Source organism: Marmota monax, unplaced genomic scaffold, assembly GCF_021218885.2.
Source record: "Marmota monax isolate L192 unplaced genomic scaffold, Marmota_monax_Labrador192_F-V1.1 WCK01_AAM20220418_F8-fsc00174, whole genome shotgun sequence".
Lineage (NCBI taxonomy): Eukaryota > Metazoa > Chordata > Mammalia > Rodentia > Sciuridae > Marmota > Marmota monax.
In genome coordinates, this window is record NW_026694860.1 from 100925 (window position 1) to 121786 (window position 20862).

The 20862-nt window shown below is 40.4% G+C and overlaps 1 protein-coding gene across 2 annotated transcripts in view; it reads right to left on the reverse strand.

The window, feature by feature from the left end:
- Positions 1-374: 374 nt before the first annotated feature.
- The window catches only part of Hs3st5 (heparan sulfate-glucosamine 3-sulfotransferase 5), a 161966-nt gene continuing 141478 nt past the window's right edge, over positions 375-20862 (reverse strand). For both annotated transcript variants that reach the window (XM_058573253.1, XM_046426445.2), the window contains exons 3-4: positions 6854-6992; positions 375-2962 (exon numbers count right to left, since the gene is read on the reverse strand). In XM_058573253.1, coding sequence (XP_058429236.1) covers positions 2029-2962; positions 6854-6960 — 1041 coding nt within the window. In that variant the 5' untranslated portion in view covers positions 6961-6992 and the 3' untranslated portion in view covers positions 375-2028. The remainder of the gene's footprint in view (positions 2963-6853; positions 6993-20862) is intronic.

A 20862-nucleotide genomic window follows, 5' to 3' on the forward strand; every position in this document is an offset into this window, starting at 1 on the left:
GAAACTGTGTTAGCTGTGCAGAGCTCTAGGAATATTTTTATGAAGTTAATGATAGGACTGTGTTTATGTCATGAAATGTGGTATTCAAAGAGTACTCTGATGGTTATCTGTGAGATGAGGGAATTGAGGAACCAGGCTCCTGTTGACATCATTCTTGGCTTAGGAAAAAAGCGACTGATCCTTAGACCTAAGGCTCCCCCTCTGGAGTCACTGCACTGAATGAGCAGCCACCTGCCAGTGCCTGTTGGTGTCATGCCTGTATCATGCTGAGAGCACAGCATCATTGCTAACTCAAACAGAAGAGATAATTACCAAGGCTGTGGCTTGAGAAGCAAAATACACTGACACTGGAGGGGAAAGGGCTATTTATTTAGAAAAGTCCACCTTCAAATCACTGGACAAGAGAAACAACTCATAGAGAAAATCAACACTTCTTACAACAAAGGGGGATCCATTATAATTGGCTGATTTCTCTAGCACTCTCTAAATGGTTTTGAACAAAGCCCTCCCAGATGTTTTCCACTGGATAAGCAAATTTGATGGTGAAAAACCAATCATTTTGTTGTGCCTGTTACACTTCTTTCTACATTTCTCTGAATTACATCTAAGCATAATAATAGTGTACCTGATATTAGGGAGACACCTAATTTAGCATTAATTTCTCTGGGTGGAAATAGGAGCCATATGTTTATGTTAGTCATAGCGACATTAAGCAATTCGATCATTTCTGAGCAGATTGATATATTTTCATCTCCAAGAGAATTCTGAGAACTCATATTCATTTTGGAGCACCAGCAGCTTTTCAGTATAGAGGCCACACAAGTTTTCTAATCTTATTTTATTTCATTTCTCTACCTTTTTGATTCTGATTTGAGTCTCAGGTAAAATTGTGATTCTTCTGTGCCTCAGTTCTGTTAATATATTCCTCATCTCACTCTGGCAAGGCAGTAACTGCAAGTAGATTAACTGTTACAAAGTTGTAGCATAGCAGCATTAGGGTTCTTTGAGGTGGCTATTATTACTTGATTTTCAGACTGTTGAGATTTTTAAAAATATATACTCAGCCTCACTTGGTAATATCTTTTCACAAGGGTATAGGAATCCAATAGAGAAGCATCCTTTCCAAGTGCCCTGGATGCACATAAATAGCTTCCATTCTGGAAGCCAGCAGGGGGCACATAAGACAAAATGAGTTTTAAAAAATGTGCACATAGAGTAATTTTAATCCATTCCATTTTTAAATACCACAATAAATTTAATTTTCACAATAAATTAAATAGCCATATTCAGTTTACAAAATAGAATTACTTAGTGTGAAACCGGTATTTACAGCATTATACACTATATACATGACATTTCTCTTTCTTGACATACAACATGGAAGTAAAGGACTTGAGTTTCCAATGTGTGATTGACATGCTACAAGTGACACCATGGCCCATACAAGAAAACAATAGTGCAAAATCACCACAAGAACTTTGGAACAATGTCAATTTTATGAGATAAGACATTTTTTTTTTTTTAAATAATAAGAAAATAGCATTTTTGTTTTGTTTTGTTTTCATGGCACCAATTCAGTGTCTGAATAAAGCCGGCTTTCCCTTAGGAAAAAGAATGCATAACTGAATCCTCTACTTCCTGAAGCTTCACAGCTATTGGTACATTTTCACACATTCATCTTTTGGCTTAATCTATGAAAATGGCAGGTGACAAATTCTGAATCAAAGGAAGACTAACTCTTTGAGAATAGCTGAAGTCACTTTTTCCTTTACCACCACCTCTTCTTCTTTTTTTTTTTTTTTGTAAATAGCTTAAAAGATGCAACTTTGCAGACATCAACTTACTTATTTATTTTTGTAAATTTTCAGTAGAAAAAAATTGATATCATATTTGGTCACACACTGTATTATGTACAAGTATACACGGAAAAATGACTTGGATAGTTGTGTCTAAGAAAAGTGCATATTTTAATCTAGAGGAGACATTGTGTGTCCCCAGGCACAACACATAGTGTTGTAGGGTATTGTTTTAGGGCCAGTTCAATGTCCTCCCAGTGATCTGGTAAAATTTTTGATTAAAAGGGTGAAAGAATTTGCGCAATTTGGTAATGACAGAGGGGTCCACCTCTGGATGAATGCGCCCCTTGCTGCCCGCCAGGCACTTATTAAAGATAATGTTAAATCGTAAGCAGTAAAACCCTCTGGTAGCATTGAAATACAAGTTGTATTGGCTTATCCTTGGAGGAAGATTTAGGAACTTCTCCACGAGCTGAAGTTCTGGCAGAGGTTCCGTGATGAGGCGGTCTCCATCCACAATGTGAAATTGTTCAATTGGAAAATATTTCAACCACCTTTCTAGATGTTTGGTGTAGATGCTGGTTCTTACTGCCTTATATTTTGTGTTCACTTCACAGGTATTAGGGTCTATGGCCAGCTTCTCAAACTTGTAATAGGTTTTGTTCTTCCTCTCCTTCCCTTCTAGCACCTGAGTGTAATCAGAAATAGCTCTTGTGGTTGGCTCCCTGACAATGATCAACAATTTGATGGATGAGTTCATTTTGTAAATCCTTTCTGGAACCTCCTCCGTGATAAAATATGCTGGGCTTTTTTCAATTGTGATCTGCTGAGGGTAGGAAAAAGGCATCTTTTTCCTATACCACTCAATGCCCTTGGCATAGTTCTCATCATTGTCAAAAAAGTGGATTTCTTGAGAGGCTTTGACCACTGCTGGATGGAGGTTCAGCATCTCTAGCAGGGCCCTTGTGCCCCCTTTCCTCACCCCAATGATAATGGCCTTCGGGAGCTGCTGGACCAGGTCATGGAGGCGAACCTGCTCCTTGGAAGTGTTGCCCTTCCGGAACTCATGGAGCAGGCCACGCTTAAACTGTAGGGCGCGGAGTGGCAGTTCAACCTGACTGCGGGCTCCACCAAATCGGCCTTCAACGGGGCAAAGAGGTTGTAGCCTGCAAGCAACAGAGACACACTGTAAGAAGCTCATTGTAACTAACTTCTCATTTTTCTACTTCACCAGTCAGACTAAGACTTTCAATGCATAAATAAAATCACTGGTGCCCAGCCTGCTGCAATCCATAATGAACATATGTTTGGAAAATTTTATTTTAAATAACCCTGTATTAAATGGAGCATATATAATTGATGGGATTTTTTTTATTAGCACTCCTTAAAATTTTTATTCACCAAGCACTTAATTGACTCCAGCATGTACTTATGCTCATAGTACAGGACAGATAAGTGACACCAGCCATACTAATAGCTTTTCAACAGCTCACCAGTTAAAATCATTTAGAAAATGTGAAAGGGAGAAGATTATAATCTTCAGTTGGGAGGCTGAAGGGCAGAGAGGAGGCCATTTGTTTCTGGTTTCACATGGTGTTATTTTCTTGCAGCTTAGCAACACTTACATGGCTCTTAAAAATCTTTGAGATAGAATCTGAAAAGAAGTCTCACTCTCTATCCTTGGCTGTCTGCATCATCAACCTGCAAAATTCCAGTCTTGGTACTTGCTGGGCTTTTCATTCTATGAGGAATTTCTGCCCTTGGCCTTGATAACCAGAAGAGTACTATATTTCTTCTGCCTCTCTTTCTCTTTCTATTTAAAGAGGTCAGGAGTATGTTTTCACTTTGCTGAATGTGGGAACAAACCCAATTACCTACCATCAGCGAGTGCTGTATATCATCTACCACAACTGTGACCAGAAATCAACAAGACCTTGATGGGGCCAGAAACCTCAGCTCCTCACTGCTAAGTACATTTAAGTAAAAGACTGGAGTTCATGAGGGAAGGAATGCAATGGACAGAGCCAGAAAGGAGGATTTCCACTTTAATATTACCCTGAATAATGAGTAAGCACTTCTATTTTTCTCAGATAGAAAGATGTGGCAATAGTCACGATAATATTAGACAGGAATGGCTGTTTAATTTGGCATGGTCAATATATGTGATTAACAAATACAGTTTCCTTGTACATATAGACTGAAACTTAACTGAAATTAATTATAATTTTCTTAAGCTGGTTGGGGAAGGCATTTTAGCCTACTTGGGAAAAGGGCAGATAGTGGTTAAAATGGCTATCAAACCAATTCCTCCAACTGAAAAATTTTGGTTATCCCAGTAATCTGGAATCCATCTCTCTCTCTCTGGCAATGAGATATCACTTGCTTTTCCCAAAAGACCTTGTTACATCTCAGAGTCATGCCAGTTTGCTCTGTGGTACTGAGGAGAATGATCTTGGTGAATGCTCTAACAGTTTTCTATCATAATGCCTAAGGAACAATATAAACATGTTATTTTTTCATAGTATTTGTTTTTTATTATCTTTAAAACAGTCCATGCTTATTGAAAGTATGAAAATATAGAAAATAATTAGAGGGGTAGGAAGGATAGTAGAATCAGTTGGACAATAATACCCTACATGATTGATCCTATGCTATGTACAACCAGAAGAATGAGAAGTTATACTCCATTTATGTATGATGTATCACGTTGCATTCTACTGTCATGTATAACTAATTTAGAACAACAAAAAATAAAACTATTAGAAACACAGGATTTACCATAGTTAATGTTTTAGAAAAATATGAATTTTATTTTTATAAATTTGTTAATGGGATTAATATACTAGTGTTCTAATGGAAGAAATAGAATTATTAAGAGAACAAATAGAATTATTAAGAGATATATAGAGATATTTTTAATTGTGACATTGATTGGGATATAATAATTTCATGTTTTGGTTCTTCTTTGGTTCTGGTTAAGAATTAAGCCCTAATTCACAATATCCATTGGTGGACTTCTCTCTTGATCATTTAGAATGACACTCTGTACTTGGGATGAGGATAGTCATCCTGTCTTTTTCTGTGGTATTTAATTCTCTCACAGAAATCTGGCTAAGAGCATGACACAAGTATCTTTGCCTTGACTGAACTAGAATAAAATTTCCCTACCTTTAGAAAGGGCCATTTTCCTCCTTTACTTCCTTTCTTTCTACTTTCTCACCTGGGACATCATACTTTTCCAAATAATTGCTTTTAGGATACTCTAACTCAAGAGAATATGTAAAGATAGGAGAACATATTACACTTTTTTCCACTTCTTGAAGAGCAGATTCTGATCATGGGTTCTGACCAAAAAAGATAGAATTCTAAGACTGGAAGGAACAGTAATCAGTCACTTCAGTCTCTTTTCCAGATAGCAGGGTCTTAGGTTAGTAAAGCAGAAGCCTAAGTAAGTCATATCAATTTCAGACAAAATTTGTTCAAACTTTCAAGTGAGGGGTTTTGAGAAAGCCTACTAAAACATCCAATTCCTTATAAAAGATATCCTATTAGAGAGTAAAGAACAGGTTAAAAATGATAAAATCATAAACCAAATAATGAATGTTCTAGTATCTGTTACTCAATTAAAAAATGATTAGAAGTTAATTAAAGGTGCTAGGAAAAACTTGTTACAAAAGTTATAATATGGACATGGGAAAATGGTACCACCTCAAGGATTTTCACTAATAACCAAGTAAAATATCTTGAAGTGCTGACCTTTAAGTGATAAGCTCTTAATTGCACTTTTCTTATAGGTAATGACTAGTGAGTAAAAAGTTTACTCAGGAATTTTGAATTGAAAATCCTCAAAGGGATGTGTTTTTATCAGTCAAAAATGATACTAGCTGCAAGGTGTGGTTGCACATGCCTATAATCCCAGTGGCTTAGGAGGCTGAGGCAGAAGGATCTCAAGTTCAAAGCCAGTCTCAGCAAAAGCAAGATGCTAAGCAACTTAGTGAGACCCTGTCTCTAAATAAAATGAAAAGTAGGGCTGGGATGTGGCTCAGTGGTTGAGTGCCCCTGAGTTCAATCCCTGGTACCCACTCCCCCCCCCCCCCCGCAAAAAAAAATAAGACTAGCCGAAGAAAAACAAGGGCCACCAAATGATAAGTTCTACTGATACGCTTAAATTTTGGAAATAGAACTCAAAAGAAGGTATTTTTATTTTTAAGTGTGGCTGCATTTGCAGTGTGAATTGAACTTAGAAAAGTATTTCACTCTTCCCATTATAAGAATTAATTTTAAAGGGCAAAAAAAGAAGTTTCACATTTCAGAAATCAACTCCTCTGTACTTGCCAATCATCCTGGATGTAGACCTGTCCAGAAGCATTTATTGTTTAGTCAGCTGATATTCTGGGACTTCTGAAGGTCCAGTACCTCTTAACTGTTTGCCTATTTGGAGCCAAACACTAGTTGTGTAATTTCCTCTCCATGGATTTTCCATTGCCTTCTGGGCAATTACTCTGAGTGACAGCCTCCTTGTCTGGCCTGTTCAGTTCCTGAAAACCAGAGCTAATTAACATAGTTAAAAATCTACGCCTGCAGCCATCTTTCCAGGGCAATGGATTGCAAACTTGATGAGATCCTTTACAGGCTCATACATAATTTTAATGCTCCTGATAACACATTAATTGTCCACTCATAAATTTCAAAATGAAGAGGCCTAACTATATCATCACTGTTTGCTATAGCTAGGGGTCAACACCAGATACTCATAGACCAGAGTGTGCTCTAGTAAATGACATTTTTTTTTAACTGTACACAGCTTTATCCCTTCTCTGAAAACAAGTGTCAGTGCACACAGAATACAAATGGATCTTGACAGAATACCTTGGTTTGAGCAACTTGGATCGCCTCCTTTTAAAGTCTTAATAAATCAAAATTGATGCAGAAAAGTATTTTTCTTGGGAATTTTGAAGGAGGAAAACTAATGGAGAGACTTAAAGTTATATCCTAAGGAATTTAAATTAAAAGACACCTAAAGTCATATGGGCATATGTATATGTTTAATCACCCACCTATCCAAGCTCCCAACTCTGGCAACTAGATACAAGAGACTCCCAACAGCAAGGCTTCCCAGCACCAGGAGCTTCTGTCTCAGCCACGCCTGCTGTTTGAATAGCATGGCCCTCCATCAACCTTCAGAACTGCTGCAGCCTAAGAGAGGGGAGAGAAGGCATTCATTAGTAGTTGTTGCTTACAGGCTCTGTTGAGTTTTACCAAGTCAACCAGAGGGGACTGGGGACAAAGAGATGTCGCATGCAGAACAGTGCCTATAGCAACCTTGTCAATTTTTGAGGTGCAACAGGTATTTAGCCAAACTTACCTTTTTTTTTCAACCTGGCTGGTGCTAAAAAATCATCTACTAGGTTTAGGAGGAAGACATTTACTAGATAGTGCCTGCCAGACAATTGCCAAAACAAATTAATATGCATAGATTATAACATATCATATGTATATCTAAATAATTCAAAGAATTTTGAAAAAACGAGCAACATGAGGTTTACTGGTAATGGCAGGTTCACCAGAGTGAAATGTTGAAATTCCAGTTCAGTTAACCATAATTTTGGGCATATGAAATGATGTATAACATTTATACATCTTTTGTTTTAGTTGTGAATGGAGGAAGGGAGTGAAGGAAAAAGTGATTTCTTTACCTGCTGAGGCTATCAGTGATAACTTTCAGGACCTTGCATATTTGGAATAGTGGCTCTGAGGAACCTGCTGTTTCTCTTTATGTCCTCTTCCAGGTCTTGGATTCTGAAAACATGCTCTGACTAGGGGCTCCTAATATGTGACCTCCTCTGACACTCAGTGAATTGGAATAGTTTTTGGTGATATCAGTCTTGCTCTTACATCACAAAAGAAGTTTACTTGGAAGCTTTGTTCTCTTGTATCTGAAATAAGGCCAGTGGAAGAGAGAAGGGCTTTTCTTGTGCTGATATTAAACTTGAGGAAAAAAATGCAAGCTCCCAATTCAGTCTTTTTTATTAAAAATAAATCCAATCTCTTTCAAGATAAGATTGTTTGCTTCTTATTGAAGCTCAAAATAGTAAGCTAAGAAGAAGGAAGCTGAGAGACGTGGTTAGAAATTGTTTTGCTGCAGTGTATCTCCATATTTGTTATGTGAAGATTTTCTTTGTGCAAAAGAACAAAATCCAATTGGCAATAGTGTGTGAATAAATGTGGGGGAAGAAAATTATGGAAAAGATCAAAGAATACAGGCTCCTGGAGAGTTCCTTGGTGGTGTTGTTGATTGTGGAATATAGGAGGGCATCTGAAGAGGGGGATACAAGAGCAGTATTAATCTAACACATAGTCAGAAAACATTTATGGAACATGTCCTATGAGCTGGATTCTATATTGGTTGCTTCAGAGACTTTAAGTGTCTTTTAATTTAAACTTCCTTAGGCTATAACTTGAAATCTCTCCACTAGTTTTCCTCCATCAAGTAAACAGACATGGTTCTTGCCCCATGGGAATCCACAATCTAATATAAAAGACAGACATGAAGCCAGAAAACCTATATAGGATTAATACATGACACATCGTAACAAGTGTGAGCCAGTGTATTCTATATAGAGGATTAATATGTACACTTACAAATGGTATGAAATGTAACAGAGGATAATTACATAAGAGAAAGAATAACTGGGAGTCCACCTCAGTTCTCCCTGAAGAAGTGACCCCAGGACTCATACTTGGAGGAAAAGCAGGAGGCAGGAGTAGGACACAGTGGATTTAGGGCAGTGGTGCATGATGATGCACAAAGAGACTGAGGAGGGATAACTTTTGCCTAATATGGCAGGTGCATTTGTACACAGGGACTAAAGGGGAAAGAAAAAAGGTGAAGTGTAAAAGCAAAGAGCAAGTAGTAAAGAAGTATTTCAGGGGTCTGGGTGGGCCCGTGTTTTCAACTTAGCAGGGTTTTCCCTAGGGGCAGTAAAAGGGGGCAGAAAGAAGAGAGAGAGAGTGAGGCATATTGAGGTCCACTATGTGGTAAGCACATTATTCAGGTGGTATTTCAGGAAATTCTCAAAAACATCTATGAAGTAGAAAGTGTTATTTCCATTTTGTCGATGGGTAAAGGGAAGCTCACAATTTTCTCATTTGCCTGTGTTCACACAACTGGCAGGTAAGGTGAAGGCAAAGTCAGAAACCTCTGGAATGTGATTCAAGCTTCATGGAGAATCAATCTCCTTACTCTAGGTTGATGTCCAAGGTCCTCAGTTAGGACCACATGCTTTTAGCATGGGGCTTTGATCCCTGTTGAAATGCTGTCAGAATGAAATACAATTCTACACGTAACATCACTCTACAGAGCTTTATAGCTTTCCAGACTAAAGGATTATGTGTTCTTTGTATCTTTTTTTTTTTTTTTTTTTTAATTTTTTATTGTGGGTTGTTCAAAACATTACAAATTTCTTGACATATCATATTCCACACTTTGATTCTAGTGGGTTATGAACTCCCACCTTCACCCCATACACAGATTGCAGATTCACATCAGTTACACATTCATTGATTTACAAATTGCCATACTAGTGTCTGTTGTGCTCCGCTGCCTTTCCCATCATCCACCCTCCCCCCTCCCCACCTCTCCCCTCCCCTCCCCTCCTCTCTCTCTACCCCCTCCACTGTATAACCCTGAGGGTCTCCTTCCATTACCGTGCAATTTACCTTCTCTCTCCCTTTCCCTCCCACCTCTCATCCCTGTTAAATGTTAATCTTCTTCTCCTGTTCTTCGTCCCTACTCTGTTCTTCGTTACTTTCCTTATATCAAAGAAGACATTTGGCATTTGTTTTTTAGGGATTGGCTAGCTTCACTTAGCATAATCTGCTCTAATGCCATCCATTTCCCTGTAAATTCTATGATTTTGTCATTTTTTAATGCAGAGTAATACTCCATTGTGTATAAATGCCACATTTTTTTTATCCATTCGTCTATTGAAGGGCATCTAGGTTGGTTCCACAGTCTTGCTATTGTGAACTGTGCTGCTATGAACATGGATGTAGCAGTGTCCCTGTAGCATGCTCTTTTTAGGTCTTTAGGGAATAGACCAAGAAGGGGAATAGCTGGGTCAAATGGTGGCTCCATTCCCAGCTTTCCAAGAAATCTCCATACTGCTTTCCAAATTGGCTGCACCAATCTGCAGTCCCACCAGCAATGTACAAGTGTACCCTTTTCCCCACATCCTCGCCAGCACTTGTTGTTGTTTGACTTCCTAATGGCTGCCAATCTTACTGGAGTGAGATGGTATCTTAGGGTGGTTTTGATTTGCATTTCTCTGACAGCTAGAGATGTTGAGCATTTTTTCATGTACTTGTTGATTGACTGTATGTCCTCCTCTGTGAAGTGTCTGTTCAGGTCCTTGGCCCATTTGTTGATTGGGTTGTTTGTTCTCTTATTGTCTAATTTTTTGAGTTCTTTGTATACTCTGGATATTAGGGCTCTATCTGAAGTGTGAGGAGTAAAGATTTGTTCCCAGGATGTAGGCTCCCTATTTACCTCTCTTATTGTTTCTTTTGCTGAGAAAAAACTTCTTAGTTTGAGTAAGTCCCATTTGTTGATTCTAGTTATTAACTTTTGTGCTATGGGTGTCCTATTGAGGAATTTGGAGCCCGACCCCACCGACTGTAGATCGTAGCCAACTTTTTCTTCTATCAGACGGCGCGTCTCTGATTTGATATCAAGTTCCTTGATCCATTTTGAATTCACTTTTGTGCATGGCGAGAGAAAGGGATTCAGTTTCATTTTGTTGCATATGGATTTCCAGTTTTCCCAGCACCATTTGTTGAAGATGCTATCCTTCCTCCATTGCATGCTTTTAGCCCCTTTATCAAATATAAGATAGTTGTAGTTTTGTGGATTGGTTTCTGTGTCCTCTATTCTGTACCATTGGTCCACACGCCTGTTTTGGTACCAGTACCATGCTGTTTTTGTTACTATTGCTCTGTAGTATAGTTTGAAGTCTGGTATCGCTATACCGCCTGATTCACACTTCTTGCTTAGCATTGTTTTTGCTATTCTGGGTCTTTTATTTTTCCATATGAATTTCATGATTGCTTTCTCTATTTCTACAAGAAATGCCATTGGGATTTTGATTGGCATTGCATTAAACCTATAGAGAACTTTTGGTAATATCGCCATTTTGATGATGTTAGTTCTGCCTATCCATGAACAGGGTATATTTTTCCATCTTCTAAGATCTTCTTCTATTTCTCTCTTTAGGGTTCTGTAGTTTTCATTGTATAAGTCTTTCACCTCTTTTGTTAGGTTGATTCCCAAGTATTTTATTTTTTTTGAAGATATTTTGAATGGAGTGGTTGTCCTCATTTCCATTTCAGAGGATTTGTCGCTGATATACAGGAATGCCTTTGATTTATGCGTGTTGATTTTAAATCCTGCCACTTTGCTGAATTCATTTATTAGCTCTAATAGTTTCTTTGTAGAGCCTTTTGGGTCTGCTAGATATAGAATCATATCATCTGCAAATAGTGATAATTTAATTTCTTCTTTTCCTATTTTTATGCCTTTAATTTCTTTCGTCTGTCTAATTGCTCTGGCCAGTGTTTCGAGAACTATGTTGAAGAGAAGTGGAGAGAGAGGGCATCCCTGTCTTGTTCCAGATTTTAGAGGGAATGCCTTCAGTTTTTCTCCATTCAGAATAATGCTAGCCTGAGGCTTAGCATAGATTGCTTTTACAATATTGAGGTATGTTCCTGTTATCCCTAGTTTTTCTAGAGTTTTGAACATAAAGGGATGCTGTACTTTGTCAAATGCTTTTTCCGCATCTATCGAGATGATCATATGGTTCTTATTTTTAAGTCTATTGATGTGGTGAATAACATTTATTGATTTCCGTATATTGAACCAGCCTTGCATCCCAGGGATGAATCCTACTTGATCATGGTGTACAATTTTTTTTATATGTTTTTGTATCCGATTCGCCAGAATTTTATTGAGGATTTTTGCATCTAGGTTCATTAGAGATATTGGTCTGTAGTTTTCTTTCTTTGAAGTGTCTTTGTCTGGTTTAGGTATCAGGGTGATGTTGGCCTCATAGAATGAATTTGGAAGTTCTCCCTCCTTTTCTATTTCCTGAAGTAGCTTGAAAAGTATTGGTATTAGTTCTTCTTTAAAGGTTTTGTAAAATTCTGCTGTATACCCATCGGGACCTGGGCTTTTCTTAGTTGGTAGTCTTTTGATGGTTTCTTCTATCTCCTCAATTGATATTGGTCTGTTTAGGTTTTCTATATCCTCCTGACTCAATCTGGGCAGATCATATGACTTAAGAAATTTATCTATGCCTTCACTATCTTCTAATTTATTGGAGTATAAGGATTCAAAATAGTTTTTGATTATCTTCTGTATTTCTGAAGTGTCTGTTGTGATATTGCCTTTTTCATCCCGTATGCTAGTAATTTGAGTTCTCTCTCTTCTTCTCTTCACTAGCATCGCTAAGGGTCTGTCGATTTTGTTTATTTTTTCAAAGAACCAACTTTTAGTTTTGTCAATTTTTTCAATTGTTTCTTTTGTTTCGATTTCATTAATTTCAGCTCTGATTTTAATTATTTCTTGCCTTCTACTTCTTTTGCTGTTGTTTTGCTCTTCTTTTTCAAGGATTTTGAGATGAAGTATGAGATCATTTATTTGTTGGTTTTTTCTTTTTTTAAGGAATGAACTCCAAGCAATGAATTTTCCTCTTAGAACTGCTTTCAATGTGTCCCATAGATTCCGATATGTTGTGTCTGTGTTTTCATTTATCTCTAAGAATTTTTTAATTTCCTCCTTGATGTCTTCTATAACCCATTGATCATTCAGTAACCTATTGTTCATTCTCCAATTGATGTATGCTTTTTCCTTCCTTCTTTTATCGTTGATTTTCAGTTTCATTCCATTATGATCAGATAAGATGCATGGTAATATCTCTACTCCTTTATATTGTCTAAGAGTTGCCCTGTGACATAATATATGATCTATTTTTGAGAAGGATCCATGTGCTGCTGAGAAAAAAGTGTAACTGCTTGATGTTGGGTGGTATACTCTATATATGTCAATTAGGTCTAGGTTATTAATAGTGTTATTGAGTTCTATAGTTTCCTTATTCAACTTTTGTTTGGAAGATCTGTCCAGTGGCGAGAGAGGTGTGTTGAAGTCTCCCATGATTATGGTGTGGTGGTCTATTAGACTCTTGAACTTGAGAAGAGTTTGTTTGACGAACATAGCTGCACCATTGTTTGGGGCATAAATATTTATGATTGTTATGTCTTGTTGGTGTATGGTTCCCTTAAGCAGTATGTAGTGTCCCTCTTTATCTCTTTTGATTAACTTTGGCTTGAAATCTATTTTATTTGATATGAGTATGGACACGCCTGCTTGTTTCCGAAGTCCATATGAGTGATATGATTTTTCCCAACCTTTCACCTTCAGCCTATGTATGTCTTTTCCTATCAAATGCGTCTCCTGTAGGCAGCATATTGTTGGGTCTTGTTTTGTGATCCATTCTACTAGCCTGTGTCTCTTAATTGGTGAGTTTAAGCCATTAACATTTAGGGTTATTATTGAGATATGGGTTGTTCTTCCAGCCATATTTGTTTATTTCTGTTACTAAACATTGTTTGTTTTCCTCTTTGATTGTTTCCCCCCCCCCTTTACTGTCCTACCTCCCACTGTTGGTTTTCATTGTTATTTTCCATTTCCTCTTCCTGTAATACTTTGGCTAGGATGTTTTGAAGAGATGGTTTTCTAGCTGCGAATTCTTTAAACTTTTGTTTATCGTGGAAGGTTTTAATTTCATTCTCCATCCTGAAGCTTAATTTCGCTGGATACACAATTCTTGGTTGGAACCCATTATCTTTCAGTGTTTGAAATATGTTATTCCAGGATCTTCTAGCTTTCAGAGTCTGTGTTGAAAGATCAGCTGTTATCCTGATTGGCTTGCCCCTAAATGTAATCTGCTTCCTTTCTCTTGTAGCTTTTAAAATTCTCTCCTTATTCTGTATGTTGGGCATCTTCATTATAATGTGTCTAGGTGTGGATCTCTTATGATTTTGCACATTCGGCGTCCTGTAGGCTTCTAGGATTTGGGATTCTGTCTCATTCTTCAAGTCTGGGAAGTTTTCTTGTATTATTTCATGGAATAGACTGCTCATTCCTTTGGTTTGGAGCTCTGTACCTTCCTGTATCCCAATGACTCTTAAGTTTGGTCTCTTAATGTTATCCCATATTTCTTGGATGTTCTGCTCATGGTTTCTTAACAGTCTTGCTGAGCTGTCTATGTTCTTTTCCAGTTGAAATACTTTGTCTTCATTGTCTGATGTTCTATCTTCTAAGTGTTCTACTCTGTTGGTAGTATTCTCCATTGAGTTTTTAAGTTGGTTTATTGCTTCCTGCATTTCTAGGATTTCTGATTGCTTGTTTTTTATAACCTCTATCTCCCTGTATAGTTGATCCTTTGCTTCCTGGATTTGTTTGCGTAATTCGTTGTCGAAGTGATCTTTCATTGTCTGATTTTGCTGTTTAATGTCTTCCTTGATACTCCAGATCATCTGAAGCATGTATATCCTGAATTCTTTATCTGACATTCCATCTGCTGCAGCTGTTACCTCTTCTAAAGTTGCGTTGACCTGCATTGCTTGTGGTCCTTTCTTTCCTTGTCTTTTCATACTGCTTGCGTATCTTTCCTGCAGGTGCGGGCGGCGGCTCTGCTCTCTCCTTATTCCAATTGGGGTGTCGTGGCTACCACGCCGGCAGGTCACTGGGCCTGTTCTGGGAGCTGGTGGCGGCTCTGTTCTGCCCCTACTCCAATTGGGGTGTCGTGTCTGTCGTACCAGCAGGCCACTGGGCCTGTCCTGCTGGTCGGTCGCAGATCTGCCCACCTTTCGGGCACGAGTGGAGGCTCTGCTTTGCCCCTACTCCAATTGGGGTGTCGTGACTACCCCGCCTGCAGGATGCTGGGTCTGTTCCTGGCAAGGGAGGCGACTCTGCTCTGTCCCTACTCCAATTAGGGTGGTGTTTGTACCCCGCCGGCAGGCTCCTGGGCCTGATCCGCCGGTCTGTTGTAGGTCTGCCTACCTTGAAGGCGCTGGCGGCGGATCTGCCCTGCCCCTCCTACCACGCCTGCGGACCCCTGGGCCTGATCTGCAGGTTGATCACTGGTCTGCTCACCCTGCGGGCACGGGTGGCGGTTCCGCTCCACCCCCACTCCAATTGGGGTCACGTGACCACCACACCGGCAGGGCCTGATCCGGGCGTGGGATAAGGATCTGCTCTGCCCCTACTCGAGTTGGGGTGACGTGTGTACCACACTGGCAGGCCACTGGGCCTGACCCGCCAGGCTGTCACAGGTCTGTTTACCTTGCAAGCGCGAAGGGCGGCTCTGCCCTGCCCCTCCTACCACGCCCATGTACTACTGGGTCGTGGGTCTGCCCACCTGGCGGGTGTGGGTGGCGGCTCCGCTCCGCCCCCTCTCCAATTGGGGTCACGCGGTCACCACGCTGGCGAGCCGCTGGGCCTGCTCCGGGGGCTGGCGGCGGCCCGGCTCCTTCCCTCCGGCTCGAGGACAAATTGAGGAGACTCGGGTGACTGAGCCTCACCCCCCTTACCAGAAGACCAACTGCTTATGTCACCGCTGGTATTGATGAAGATCTCTCCTCCACCGCTTTCTGCTGACATCAGATCTCTGCCATGTTGGTATCCTATGCGAATGGCAGCATTTCGTTCCCCTTGCCAGGCAACCCAAGCAATGGGTGAGTCCTGACCTGCCCTCAGCAGGACCCGGACCGAGACACAGTTTCCGCGGGCTCCTAGCCCCGGTCCAGGGAAGTTCCGGGAGCCGGAACTCGGCCGCTCCGTGCTCGGTGTAAGCTCCTATAAGTGTAGGCTCCAAGAAGCAGCCCCCGCGGGCTCAGTTCCGGGAGCCGGAATTCGGCCGCTTAGTGTTTGGTGTATGCTCTGATAGTAGCAGGGTCCAAGAAGCAGCCTCCGCGGGCTCCGCAGCCCTGAGCCAGGGCGGTTCCGGGACGGTTCCGGGAGCCGGAACTCGGCCGCTCTGTGCTCGGTGTAAGCTCCTATAAGTGTAAGCTCCAAGAAGCAGTCCCCGCGGGCTCAGTTCCGGGAGCTGGAATTCGGCTTCTTGGTGTTTCGTGTTTGCTCTGATATTAGCAGGGTCCAAGAAGCAGCCTCCGCAGGCTCCGCAGCCCGGAGCCAGGGCGGTTCCGGGACGGTTCCGGGAGCCGGGACTTGGCCGCCCCGCGCTCCGTGTTCACTCCGATAAGATCAGATTTTAAGAAGCACCCAGGCGCTGAACCCTAGCAATCTGTCTGCAAGCCGCAGGCGAATTGCAGCCTGAAATTACCTGTTCTATGGCTGAATGAGCTGCGGTCAGTCAAAAACAGGTGTGGTGACGTCAGTTTACCAACATGGTGGCTGCTGGCCTCCTCTGTGGTCTGACCCGTGTGGAGAACCGAGATGGACCGCTTCCTTCCCCGTCTCGAACCCAGAATTCAGCCCTGAGTGCGGTGCTTGCGCGTCTGGCAGAAACTGCAGCGCTGTAACCCTGCGTCTCTATCCCAGCGCGCCTTGCAGACTCTAGCCACGGGGCGATTTGCTGAATAAGCAGTATTACCCTCCGTGCGACAAACCTCTCGCGTTTGAGTCCCCGTAGCCGATCCTCATGCGATGGAAATCCTTCCTCCAGGTTCCGGCGCACCCCACTATTGCTGGAAATTCCTAACAAGATATCCTTTAGCCGTCCTGACTTGTCATACTCCCACACAGTGAAGCAGCACACGGGGGTAATGCACTCCCCTCGCCGCCATCTTCCCTCCTCTGTTCTTTGTATCTTAATGTGAATGAATTTAATGTGCATTTACAGACAAATGGCATGCGAGAATAAAGGTCTTCTATGGCTGAGGAAAGGCAATGGAAATGGGGATGATGGGTAGACAAAGGTAAAATGTGGGTTTGACAAAAATCACCAGCCTCATACAGAGGACCAAGTTGGAGACAAGTCATTTGGCTTTCTCAGCTATTGAAAAGCAGGGTTCATACCCTCCTGCTTAAAACTGTGCTACAGTTTTCTATCCACTTCATCCGCTCATTGGTCCACCCATTTTTCTTTAGTTAGAGACCACTCATCCTTCAAGGTCTAGGCGACATCCAAGTTCCTCCATGAAGTGTTCTCCAGCTGATGCTCTGGTCCTCAGTCTTGCTCACCTCCACTAAACTCTTGTTCCCATCAGCCAGCACCACATCTGTGCTTGTTGCTGCCTTCTGTGTCTGTTACTACCACCTCCTGGCAATAGGCTAAGCCTGCTGGCTGGTTCAGAAGTATTAGAAAGCAACCTGAAGGCATTGAGCCCACAATCTGTCTGTCACGATGCAAAGGTCTGGGGTTCTCTATGGTAGGCTTTCATACTATCCTCAGAGATTCTAATTCAATGGGTCTGCATTAACCTTGTAATACTAGAAGAAAGTTAAAAAAATTAATATCATGTTCTACCGTTATTTTTCTCTTTGTCACCCATGCCAGTAAACTATTTCTCTGTTAATTTCTTTTTGCCTTGTTCTGTCTGGTACTTAGTGCCTCCCTTATTTCTTAACATTTGGGTATATTCTTTGTGTTGGTTTCCTATAGGTCTGTGTAGTTGGATTAATCTTCTTAATGTGAGTTATTTTGTCTGTTTTAGTTGTTCACTGGACCAAGTCCAGTTCCTTCCCCTTGAGAGCATAGGCCCTTCCTTCCATGGTCCCAGCATGGTAGTCAGCTTCGCTCTCTCTTAGAGTCAACCACACTCGCATCTGTGCCTGTCAGCTCAACCTCTTTACCGCTCCTCCTAATGTCTTCAGTCTCATCTCCATGCTTTTGTCAGCTTCCTCTCTGGCCTAGACAGTGTATGTCCCCTCCTTCAGCGCTCCCAGATCCTACTGATATCTTCCTAGGAAGGGTGATTCTACTGGATGTGGAATTTGAGGGAAAACATGCCCAATATACTTCAGATTGGTAGCTAGAAGTGGATCAGGTCTGCCATGTAGATAATTATAAGGCCAAAGTGTGGGCCTGGAAATAAAGTTTGGAAGAAAATTGCATCCTAGGATTGAGTGAGTAAAGTGATGAAGTGTCCTCATGGTTGTACTCTGCTTAGCGGGCAGAGTGAGGAAGGAAAAGTGATAGTGTGAAGATTGCTGAAGTAGTCCAAGATTTAGGGGTCTATCATGGTAATACTATCGGCCTCCTATTTCAATGCTCACGTCATCTGTATACAGTTGGCTATTAAACTGGGCTGAATATGAGGTCGTAATTTTTTCTATTGCCACTGAGAATTTTTAGACTCCAATACTCCAATATTGTCCTTATAGACTCTTTCTGATTAGCTCAGCTATTCCCATAGAGGTTTTGCCCTGTAGGATAAGCTGCTACTATGGGTTCAGCTGCCCTGTGCTGGAGATATCTTAAATATGCTCACTGGGGTTTTCTTTCTTTGGAAACCTAATTTATCCAGCCTTTTATTTGTAGAGTTGACCTAGCTCCTTCCATTGCTTTCTCTTATGCTGTGTCTGGCTCATTCTTATTGCACCCTCTGATGTACTTCATGTCTACTGTGGTGCTGAGGAGAATTAAATTAATATTAGTAAGTTGCCCATGGTGAAGTTCCAAGACTACTCTACAAGGAGTCAAAAGAACTCATGTCATATTTTGGTTTAGTCTTGTTATGGGGACCATCTGAATTTTGTTCCTCATCTGTGAAGTGAAGATAACAGTGCCCATCTCACAGGGTTGTCATGACATGAACACTAAGTCACTGCAGGATAGAACTTCATGAACAGCTGAGTACTTTACAAAAATGAAGTGTAATTAATATCTTCAGGAGGCAGATGAATTAATTCATGCAATGCATTTTAAAGAGGTAAAGAATAAAATAAGTGCAATTCTCATGAATAATGTAATTGGATTGTGAAAAAATAGAAGTCCATTTTTAAGTATAAATCATTTTTAATGGAAACTCTTGTTAAACAATAATATACTAACACCATAATTTCTGTTCAAAGCAAGATGCTAGGCAGGTGCATGCATGTGTGTACATGCACACACAGATAGATGCAATGCTTCTCTTTTTGAGCTGAAATCTCTTGAAACTTTTGATAAATGAGGAGGACATGCCAGCAGTTTCTAACGAGGCTCCTTTGAGACAGGAAGTGAAATATCACTCTGCTTTGTACAGTCTCTAACTATATGCTAAGATACAAGACCAGAGCAGCTTCTGCATAAACCTTCCTCAGAGAAAACCAAAGGTAATGGGTTAAGTAAGATTCAAGATGACTCTTTGTTTTTTTCTATAGCATCATAAAGTGTTTAAGAGCTTGCCAGGATGGAACCTCAAAAGTTGGAAGTTCTCACTTTTGTTCTGGGTATGTCAGAGAAAGAAGCACGCGATTCAATCCTCAGGCACAGTGCAGTCAAATTGGTTGGAAGGTTAACTGCCTCTTCAACCCCAGAGTCCCTTCCCTTCAGCTGTGCCAACTTTAATGGATATTTTAATAATCTTTCATTAGAACAGTCATATGGGTAATAGGCAATTTAGATATAGTTTTTGAAAAGTCTGTAATTTATTTTTAGATATAAAAAGGTTAAAGACCTACAGTGACATTTAAGCCCTCCCTCACCTCCAGTTCTCTGGTTTTTAATCTTCCAGTGCCTTTCATGTCATGTGCCAAGAACAGCACAATTACAGTTTCTCCAGACTGGTAAAACTTTAACAGACATGCTATCTTAGCTGAAGAAAACAGAGTAAATGGCCAGAAACAAGGTGTAAAGACATCTGGCTATTTCAATGAAACAGCACTAAGCAAACAAAAGAAATGATTCCCAAGCTGAAACAAAGAAATAAAGGGATTAAAAAATAATAATAAAGATATGTTCAAGTGCTTCTCACAGGCTTGTAGACACTATTACTGCAAGCCCCCAGTACCAGTAAAAACAGCAGCAGGAACAATAGATACAAAATTTATTAAAAATGACTGAACTTGTACAGCAAAATTATTCCAGAAAATAGTAACCTTCTTAGGAGAATTAGCTCACTTATTCCAGACATTAGCCTTATGAGATGGACAGAAACTACATACTAATGTCTGTTCCTTCACATTTACTAGTTGATATAATAAACTGACTTGTATTATCTATTATATATATATTTTTTCTTATGGAAACTAAGGAACAGAGAGATGAACAAGTGGCTAGTAAATGCAGAGGAAGATTTAAATTCAAAACTATCTGACCCCAAAGGATATGGTTCCTTGATCGACCCTTGATTACAATGATATTCGTAGAGCTTTGGATGCTCACTTAAGAGGCACTTAACAAATACTTGTTTGATTGATAAGAGCAAACAAAACCCACTTAACTCCATCCAGATAACTTGTCTTTGAGCCTTGAGGTAGAGAATGGGGAGGTGCAAAAAAGTAAGAGGAAAAAACATTCATGGAAGGACAGGCAAAAGGAACAATTTGAATAGGTTCAGTCTAATAAAGGGGTGGGGAATAGGGGAAATATTAAAAAGTAATGGTAATAATAACCATAAAAGGTAATGTTTTCATAGTTGACAAAGTGATTTTTCATATTCACTATACCATTTAATCTTAGAACTGATCAGAATCATGATAATCTCATTTCTTTTACCCATAGTTCAATAACTACTTTCCCTTTGGAAGATTTTATAGTAGATGATCAAAATAACATTGATTTCGACTGCCACCTGTCACTCACTTAAGTTCTTATGAGCTGTTTTCTATAAGATCTTTGTTAAACCTGTATATTGCCTTTCTATTATCACTTCCTCCCCTCCCCACAGGTTTTCCCTTAGTATCTCAGTAAATGGCTCCCCATCCAACCATCCACTTGCCCTATCCAGGAACCTTGGATTCATCATTCTTGACTCCACTTCCCCTCATCTCCCACCCCATGTCCAGTCAGCTAGTAAGACTTCACCTGCAAAGTTCTGTTAGAATCCACCCATTTCTCTGCAC